The sequence below is a fragment of the Polyodon spathula genome, chromosome 15 (genome assembly GCF_017654505.1).
Source record: "Polyodon spathula isolate WHYD16114869_AA chromosome 15, ASM1765450v1, whole genome shotgun sequence".
NCBI classification, from domain to species: Eukaryota; Metazoa; Chordata; class Actinopteri; order Acipenseriformes; family Polyodontidae; genus Polyodon; species Polyodon spathula.
The window spans coordinates 15740896-15751273 of record NC_054548.1 but is presented as its reverse complement, the minus strand read 5'-3'; the positions used below and the strand labels follow the sequence as shown (position 1 = coordinate 15751273).

At 35.3% G+C, this 10378-nt stretch overlaps 1 protein-coding gene across 6 annotated transcripts in view; it reads right to left on the bottom strand.

The window, feature by feature from the left end:
- LOC121328064 (FERM and PDZ domain-containing protein 4-like) overlaps positions 1 to 10378 on the bottom strand; it is a 92189-nt gene that overhangs the window by 15581 nt on the left and 66230 nt on the right. For 5 of the 6 annotated variants that reach the window (XM_041272541.1, XM_041272537.1, XM_041272542.1 and 2 more), the window contains 3 exons: positions 5586 to 5631; positions 1631 to 1735; positions 239 to 346 (listed from right to left, as the gene is read on the bottom strand). In XM_041272541.1, coding sequence (XP_041128475.1) covers positions 239 to 346; positions 1631 to 1735; positions 5586 to 5631 — 259 coding nt within the window. The remainder of the gene's footprint in view (positions 1 to 238; positions 347 to 1630; positions 1736 to 5585; positions 5632 to 10378) is intronic. The other variant, XM_041272538.1, reaches the window with a different exon arrangement.

Genomic DNA, 10378 nt, shown 5'->3' with positions numbered 1-10378 from the left:
GTAATTATTAAGCTAAAACTACATTACATTTTCGTAGTTGCATCTTTGCATCATAATCTGGCAAATTGATTACTTCAGCAATTAACTCAAATGTAAATGCCAATGGAAGAAGACAGTTGTGCACTTTCCGTCATTGCAAGATAAATTCAAAAAGGCTTAGACTGAAATCAAAAAGCAACTCAAATCAAAGCCTGTTGGATTATGTTACCACCCTCAGTTAACCTGCTAGGTAACCCACCTTAATACAGGTGTTGCTGTCAAATCGGAATGATTTGGTCTGCCCATTTTCAAGGTATACCTTCAAAACATTTGGCATGAAAAGAAGAGAGTTATCCTTGACAGTGTCCTGGTGAACACAAAAGGAAACCAAAATGTATTAATTCAAATACATAATTCTGCACGCATTACTAAGTAAATCATTTACATACATACATTATATATTATATATAAGTTGCAAGAACACTTTGATAAATGTACACTATTGCTATTAGAAATATATATATATATATATATATATATATATATATATATATATATATATATATATATATATATATATATATGATGCAATTTGAGATGAAAGCAATGATGTGACGTACTGCAGGTAGGTAGGTAGGTAGGTAGGTAGGTAGGTAGGTAGGTAGGTAGGGTGGGTATCTGGGGTTGATAACAAAACTGTAAGCTTTGATAATGTCACATGGCTGAGGAATAAATTACCTCCAAATGGCAGAACAGTTTTTCTATCCTTTTGCAGACTTTCATGCTAACAATCAAACCTTTAACTAGAGCTTACCATAATCGGAGAGTCAAAATAGAATGTATGCACTGCGTCATTGTGTAAAATGTAAATAATACCACAAGGTCTATTTGAATCATTGTAACAAGTTAAAATGTAAACTAGCAGACTTCATGCCTCTGTATTTGCATTGTGTTCAATAAATAACTTATTGGGAAAAACGCCAATAGGTTTAAATGATTTAAAGGCCGACAGTGACACCTTTTAGATCATTAAAATAAACCCCAATGTGTATCAACTAAACTGTTTAAATAAAATAGAATTTAAAAGGTATTGTTTACATGCTATGTTGCTTCACTTCTATAGTACAACCTGTAATAACCATGTTTCTCCTGCACAGTCACCACTGAATCAGTGGCTATTAGTGGGCAAGCTGCTTTTAAGCAATTTAACCCAGAAAGCTACCATTAAGCAAATCTAAGGTGTGAAAAAGCACTGGGTACATGTACATTTCAAGCCTGGACCCTTGCACTATGGACATGACTTTGTTGATGAGCATAAAATTAAGATTTGATAACAGATTTATTTGTGCTGTCATCCAGTGAACGGGATGTACTTTCCATTAAATATGGAAACTTAGACATATTAGGTAATAATAACATGGAAAGAATAACCTATGAATAAACTACATGTATCACACAGAACATAACTGAGATATGAAACGAAGAAATAAAAATGACCATTTTCTGAGCATATCGTGCTTAACTTAAACTTATCCCAGCGCAGCCAAAAAAAAAAAAAAAAAAAAAAAAAAAGAAGCTTAATTTCATACAATTTTACGACATCATACATTTTCATGCAGATCATTAAATATAGATGTGGGATTCTACTTACTGGAACCTGGCCGTTTATAATGACCTCCTCAGAGAAGCGCACTTTGACAGGGTTTGACTTTAACCTGGCCTTTTTTGCAGCACTGATGAAAGCTGATTTGGGAGACTGAAAAGAATATAAAGAACCAGTATGCAGCAGATTTGTCCTGGTAAAGTGTATGCCTAAAAATCTATCTGCCCGTACTGCATGCATTGATTTTTTAGTTTAGCAAATACAATTTTCCATTATTATTTGCCCATATCTTTAAATTAAAAGCTGTAGAACAGCAAAAACGCCATGATAAATACTACTAACAATCATCTTACTATGTTCACAAGACCATGCAAGGGAAGATATCATAAACATTTTTTTGCAAATGCTTTACTTGCAGGAATTGTCCTTTGTAGAAACATTGCATGCTCAAATATATGGCAGTACGGAATGCTAGCTAATGAGGTTTTAATTAATATACCAGGTTGTGTAGTAAGTGCTGTAGTTTTTGCAGCCTAAAAATCTGCAGTATGTTTCACAACATATTTATTTTCAAAATGTGCATTTGCACCATTTTTTTCCTTTACAAATTCCCTTTTTTTAATATGGTAAAGTCTCCACATTGTTTTGATAAGCACACCAGCTACAGTAGCTAGCCTTCATGTTCAATTACCAGAGAACTTTGAAAATGAAAAGAGAGTTCACATCAAAAGAAAGACACTATCAACACTGGCAATATTTGCAATTGCAATTCTGTGCGCCAACCTCTGTGCATGTGAGAAAGTGTGTGAGGAGACTACAAAACGCATGCCTCCCCTGGGCACAGTGCTGACTTTTCAGAATTACAGTTTTTTCTGTTGCTTTAAATTATGATAGATATCTGGCTTAAGAGTCTATATAATTGCCACTACAAGAAACTGCTACACATAGGAACGGAAGTGCCCTCCCACTGGTGATTATTATAGCCAATAATGCTTCATCAGTAACAAACTGTGAGATCAATGGGAACAATTAGAATTGCAGATACTAGACTGGAGTTGATGAAATCCAGTGAGGAAAAATACTACCACTGCTTTTGAAATGCTCACATTTGAATTATTTTATATAGCTAAAGCAATTTCTGAAAGAAAAAACAAAACAAACGGTTACACAGATGCTTACAAACTTTGCTCCCAAAACAGTTTGTGACATCATTAGTGCAAATGAATGCTAATAAAACTGGGTAATCTGAAGAGCCGATCATTAGTTATGCATGTAAAATATAATAGGATTTGGTAAAGTGGTAGAAACAAAAAGATCTGATGGAGTGCAAACTGGCCTTTCAGTGGTATTTAATTTAACTGAGCAGTGCACACAGCAGGCTCCCTAGCTTAAGCCAGAATATACTCCAACAAGTCTTTTATACATTGTTAAAGCAGAAAATAAATTTTTATACAGTGCTACTCTAAATAAAATAATTTGATTTGGCTGTGTCTTGCTGATTAACCCAGGCTCTGTGTTACATACTGATATCAATCACAGTTAACACACTTGTATGTATTCCAATACTTCATCAGCTGATTCATTTTAATTAATTCATTCCTCTTACCCAGGCTAATGGCATCAACCTCGTGTTCCTTAATACACTCCATCCTCATTATAACGCTGTCCCTGAGACCCTGAGTTTTGTATTATAACAAGTTGTGTGTTTCAATGAGGGACATTGTCAAAGGGGTTTAATGATGTCTCATGTCAGGGATAGTGCTATAATGTCTTGTTTCCAGTAGGAAAAACATCCATTCTCAAACCGTGTTTGTCTAACACGCTGTTCTGTCAATTGCCCTCTCCTGCCTCCTATCTGTGTCCAAAACATGTAGCCAACATGATTGACTTACTGCAGAACACAGACAACACTATGTAACACAATTTTTGTTCCTGGGTAGTAAGTGTTATTTCCTAATTGCTTATGCCTCAAAAGTATAGAAAATGGCTATTATTCCCCACAAACTTTGCTTTTGTGACCAGGACAGTGATATTTCAAAATATCACTATTTCCAATGGGAAAATGGGCAAATGTGTGTCTTTTCGTTCACATAGAGTCAGAAAAAAACAACATATGAATCCAAATTAACATGTATTTATACTAAAGTAATACAAAAATGACTACAAAAGATTTAGAAGTGAGTAGTTTTTCGAGATTTATGATTATACTGTAAACAGAGTATAATCGTAACGAAAAGACACACATTTGCCCGTTTTCCCATTGGAAATAGTAATATTTTGAAATATCACTGTCCTGGTCACAAAAGCAAAGTTTGTGGGGAATAATAGCCATTTTCTATACTTCTGAGGCATAAGCAATTAGGAAATAACACTTACTACCCAGGAACAAAAAAAAAAAAAAAATTGTTACACGGTGTAATTCAAGTGATCTGGTGAATACAGAAACAACGTCAGCTGGGTAAAGCAAAAATACTTCATGCTACACACTTCTGCATAACCATGTGCAAAATAACTTGCCCAAAAATAGATATCTATAGTGTAGTGTTTATTATCTTCTGATGCCTCTTACAAATCAGTATTAATAATAATGGGGGAAATAGAGAAATAACGTGGGTGACCCCAATAACAGAGTAACTATAAATAAAACACATGTAAGTAGGTATTGAGGCAGAGTATTGGGAGAAGTAGAAAAGCTGTAGTCCACAGTGGGAGCTGCAGGACTACAACTCCCAGGACTGCAGCAGAGGGAGCACCTGAGGCCAATTAAGCCCTGCATAAAGACAGGAGAAGCCCACAGTCCAGGCTGATGGAGAAGCAGCCATATGCAGCCTGGCTAATGGAGTACAAGACAGCTGCTGAAAAGACTTTTAAACAACAAGGTACTGTGTTTGTGTTTTGCTTGCTGGTAAATGGCTTAGCCAGCCAGCTGTAGTTAGGGATGGAGAAAGTTTCAGTTAGTTATCTGAAAAGGAGTTAGGTTTTTGTTTAGTTTAGTTTTGTTTCGAATAAAAATAATAAAAGCGCACGCAAGTGCAACAAACTACAGTTCTATGTCTGTGTCGGTGTGTATAAGGGTGAAAAGTGTGCCTCAGCTGGGTGACTAAGTTTACAGTATATTAAACAGATTCAATGAAGCAGAAGTCCCTACTTGAATAACAGTTGAGCAGGTTGCTCTGTATACTTTCTTTAAACTATACTGTGCTTGTTTTCTCAAGTTACACTACTTCTACACCCCCCTCTGCAGTCTCCTCAAAGCCTGCCGTGGACCTAACATTCCACCTCCTTTCGCGCTCAGTGTCCATCCATGAACTGTCTCCTCATCAGCTGAAACGCATGCGATGCACAGCCGCCAGCACGCCGGTTAAAACCAGTACTAATCTATGTTTACTTGCATGCAATCAATGTTTATCTTGCTACCACCGTACACACTCACTTAATACACAATTCATGCTAACGGGAGCTGATTAGCAATTTCCAGAACAACAAACAAATAAAGCTAACTAAAAAATAAATAAATAAATGGGGGAACAGGAAATGGGACTACATTGGGAGGAAGTGCTTCAGAAGATAATTGTGTGCCTACACTTTGGGACCAGTCTTTACCTCGTTATGTAAATGTAGATTGGTTGCATTTTTTTCCTTAGGCTATCATAATCTACGCAAGTATGATGTGAGTTTGCAAACCAGTACCGATCACTGGTGAGAGCACAGTCATGAGCACCCTAAGTACTCAGATGGAAACAAGGCCTAAAAATGTCATAATGAGGATGGAATAGACTTGGAGGGAGTTCACCTAGTTTGGAAGTTCATGGGGATCATCCAAGATTTAGGTGGGATCCACACATAATCCAAACTGCTATAAATGCAAAGGTAACAATGGTGCAAATGAAGACACACTTGATGTGAATATTTAATCCATCTATTCACAATGAAACTTGCAGGTATTAGTATCAATTGTCATTTTGATAAAAAATACTCTGCAGAAGAATATGTAAATACTTACTGGGTATGGCTGAACAACTGTTAATACGATTGATTCTTTGCAGCTCCTGAAGAAAAACAAAAAACCAAAAAAATAAAAATAAAACAAACAAGGATTTAAAACACATTGAAATTCCCAAATGTACCAATGTATGTATGCTTTATTCTGTTGTTTTGCAACTGTCAATTAGAAATGCTTTGATTTCAAGCAATTAAAACGTCTTAATTTGTTTACTTCAGGGGTAGGTTCACACATTCGCATTGTCATAGGACAACGTAACCAGAAAACATATATAAGTTCTACGTATATCAATCCAACACAGAAAATAAACGGGCATCATTTCTTCACTACTTGTATTGTTCATTGTAAGCTACATAAGAAGCTACAGTATCAAAAATATCTCTTACTTAGACAGAACTTGAATTTAACACATGCATGTATCTCCTTTTACACAGTCCACGAGTGAGAACAATTTCACTCAGAAATGCCATATTATTCAATCAATCAATCAATCACATTTTTATATAGCACCTTTCCTGTAAAACAGGAAACAGCATTTAAAAACAGAGTAATTTGTTTTTTAAATGCTATTGTTATTGTTCGCTGCCGAAACTTTCCATTTTAACCATGGAAATATTGTTTTGATTGTGCTACCTGCAAAGATAATGGATGCTTGCCTGGATATATGACTCCATCAGACCTAAGGAGTAACTCTGTACTACATCCAGCATATGCCGTTGGCAATACCTAAACAATTTTCTCGACACATTATTCACTACATCAATTTAGTGCAATGTCTGACAATGAGCGAAACTTGACATTGTAATGAAAGGTGCCATTCAGTGATGAGCTACATGTATACTTTTAGATAATTTACAGCAAATTATCTCTGCCATATCAAAATGTAATTAGAATTGACACTGCTGGAAGTTTAAATAATGTCATACTCCTAACTTCACAGAAAGCATTAGGGATAATAACTCTGTTTGCAGCACCGCAAAATAATAACATAAATATTGTACATGGTACATAGAATATGATACAGTCCAGGGTGTTGCACAATACAAGGTGATATCCATCTCATGAGAGGTCAGAGTGCCTGTCCACAAAGAGCAAACGTGTGTGGGGTGGTTCAAATAAGAGTGGAGAGGCTGGGGAAGGGTCCAGACTCACGAGGAGCAGCAGAACAGAAATGTTGCTGCTGCACTACTGTTTAGTAGAGATACAAAGATGATTATTGATTACCATGGATTTTAATTTGCAAGCCTCTTAAACATCCACTGATCAATTATTCGCCCTTGGACCTCAACTAGTTAGCTGCTCAGTAACGTTGCAGTAAAGGTCTTACATTTGTATTTGTTTTGAGATGAGAAAAGTAAAAATTAAAATGAAATTCCTGCTTTTTAATAATACTAGTTTTCTAAATGTACATTAATGTTGTATTTGAAGGCTTTTGAGAATCTACCCTGTGTGCTTTTTGCTTTTGAATACTAAAGTGTTGTGAATGCATTGATTATTGTTGATTATTACCTCTACTATATTCAATTAGGAAATTGGTTGCTGGCTGCATCTCTACATATTTAATCCTGCAGGGCTACTGTAGTTTGTCTCTAGATCTCCAAGCAGCCTTTGGAATGCCCTTTTAATCCCATGTCGCATGGTTCAGTGAGGGTCATGATGCCTAGATAACAAGAAATCAAACGACATCATTGGGCATGCTCAAAACAGACTGCGGTAAAAACGACATATGGCTGATTCTCAACAAAGAATTCTGAAACAAAATTCCATTCCACTCCTGTTTTTTATTCCAACCTGTCCCTAACGATTCAGTTTCAATTTGCGTTGCATTCCAGCATCTAGTATTGTAACTGTTCTCTGTGCATCATGTGTAACTAAAGTAGTTATGGAATGAATGGAACAAAACGTGGTTTGAAATAGGATTTTTGGGCCAGATTTGGCCTTCCCTGAGCAAAGAACTGCATTTATGGTTAATTTATTTATTGCCTTTTGTGATTTAAACATTTGAACCAACACCTAGTTTACATTAGACTACAAAACAAATAATATGAGTAATTATTAAGAAAAAGAAGAGAAGTAGTAATAGCAGTAGTAAAAGCAGTAGTAGTAGTAATAGTAGTCATAGTAGTCCTGGCTGACACATAAGAACAGATTACTCGGGGTCCTTGAGAACCGTTCCCATAGGGAACAAATACTTGTTCATAACAAAACCGCAGTGTTGCAAGGTGTCATTGTATTTTAGTCAACCTGCTACAGTCTGTAGATCTGGGAGCTGTATTTGCACTGCATTGTCCTTGATGTCAATTAACTTTACTGTACCACTACATAATATGCAGGAGTCTTTGTTCAATACATTGGATGGTAGAGAACTTGAATTTGAATTAGTATCTTTCAAATTGAATTATTATCTTTCAAAACATCACATGCTCTTTGTTTCTGTGTAGATCATTATTTACCATGCTTGTTAATTATTACAGGAAAAAAAAAAAATACTGCTGAATTACTAAAGTGAAAAATGACCACTTCAGTAATTCTATAATGACTACAATTTCTGTCCCCTCTGCAACTGTGATGTATTAAATGGAACATCTCTATACTGATGATTACATGAGCCTGTATAAAAAGAAAACCTTGTTTCCAGTAGCTAAAACTATATTTTTTTTAGTCTGTATACAAAAAGGATTGGCACTAACACCATTTTCCTGTTGTAACAAATAAAGCATACGGTATAAGGAAAAGTCAATTTCATAAAATCCATAAATAACTTTACTAGCAATGGGAATTATCTAGTAAGATCACAAATTCCCAGCCAATGATTTTTAAAATTTTTATTTTTTAAAGTACCTACTCACATTTAAATAGCCTTTTCTGCAACCACTGCTAGACAAACAACATAATGCTTCTTCGTGGTCAATCGGTGTGCATCCCTAAGCATTTACATAATGCACTATTCAAAATAAAGTGCACGATACTCATTGGTATGCATAAACAACTTATATTTGCATGACAGAGTTCTTCATTCCAAGGACATGCATTAAAATGCAATACCCAAAGGATGTGTAGTAGGCATGATCTACATAATAATCTGTTGACTTTAACAGCAGCACAGCTTAACCTACATACAAGGTTATAAAAATGTTAAAGTCATTGTACATAGGTGCATTCATTGTTATTGACTTCTTTGGGTCAACAACAATTGTCCATTTCATATAAGTTATGATTCACTGGAAGAAGTTCCACATGTGTGGTGGTTGATAGCATGGTTAATACCATGTATAAAAAGATTATTTATTATTTATGGTTTAGTACATAGACCAGAACATTTTGGTTGCAAGCACCATAAAATAACAATGTAAATGTAAAAGAAAAAATAAATGACATTTGAAGCTACTTATTCTTTAAAGAATAATGTTTTCACTTAAAACTTTTTTTTTGTGAACTGAACAAATGCAGTTTAAATAAGAGGCTTCAATTGAGGCTTAGCACTAGTATGATCAACATAGTCACTGTCAGCCTGCTCAGGATAGAGGATAGATTCTGTATACGCTATCAAGTTGTGAGGATCTGGTACCAAAGACAGCCGGTATTGAACAAGCTAAATCAGTGCAGTTGGAGGGTATGAGATAAATTATCAAATCATTTTTCAAACATAAAGTAAAATGAATAGTTGAAAAAGATTTGTATCACTTGAGAGGTAAAACAATGTGGCAGTGAAACAGTTATTTTTTTACTACAACATTTTTTTACTAGACAGCACTGAATTTAAATGGGAAAATCATAGAATAGAGCTGTGTACTGCATATTCAGTAAAAAAAAAAAAAAAAAAAAAAAAAAAAAAACAGTTTCTTTACCCAAAAAACTTAAAGATCAATATGGCAGTCATATTGTAGTAGGTAAGGGTCTATCTCAATTGCAGTGTTTAAATAACCCTGCAAGTATGAAGTCACAACCTGAAATTGTCTCTGTGATAGGCTTTGACACTGTGGCATCTTTACAACATGATTGCCACAAAAGGGTCATTGTTGATTTAGTAACACTGAAAACATAAAATCAACATGAGATACTGGGAGAGAAAATAGTGACAGCAACAGTGGATTTACTAAAACATGTAAAGAGAAAGACAAGATATCTAGAAGTGATCTGGAATAACCAGGTTCATAGGCACCGGGAGGCAAAAGGTTAAGGTTTCAGATTAGAAAGAAATACACATTCAAGTGCAGAGCATTTTAAAGTGAATCATCAGCACTACTATATTTAGCTGGTCAAATGTTCCTGATTGATTTTTCTGTCAACATTCATGTTTATTTCAAGAGGACAGAATAAAACCAACGTTAGCAAACCCCTAATGATAACGTGTAAGCCAACCGGAAATTGAAAAGAGAACACAACTGCAGTTATTAAGAATGTAAAGTAAAAAGAAAATGTCTATAAAATACATACACTTAAACTTATGTATCTTGTAATGAATTGGTATCTCAGCCCACTGAATTTAACACAAAGCCATGGGCTGGAGGCGAGCTGAAAACCACAGGATTCAAAGACGGACATCTTACCATTCAACTAAAGAGCAAGTGTGTCAGTACGTGTCGTATGCTGTTGTCAGTATTATTAACTCATTATCCTATGATGATGATGTTTGTTTGAATACAATTTTGAAAGTTTGAAAGTAATTGTTGAAGAGTGACAAAAGACATGCATAAAAGTATGTCTTACTGCACCACTAAGGAAGCCTGGTGCCCTGAAAGCCCACGTTTGCACCCAGTGCCTGAACTGGAAGTCCACTGTACTGTGATAAA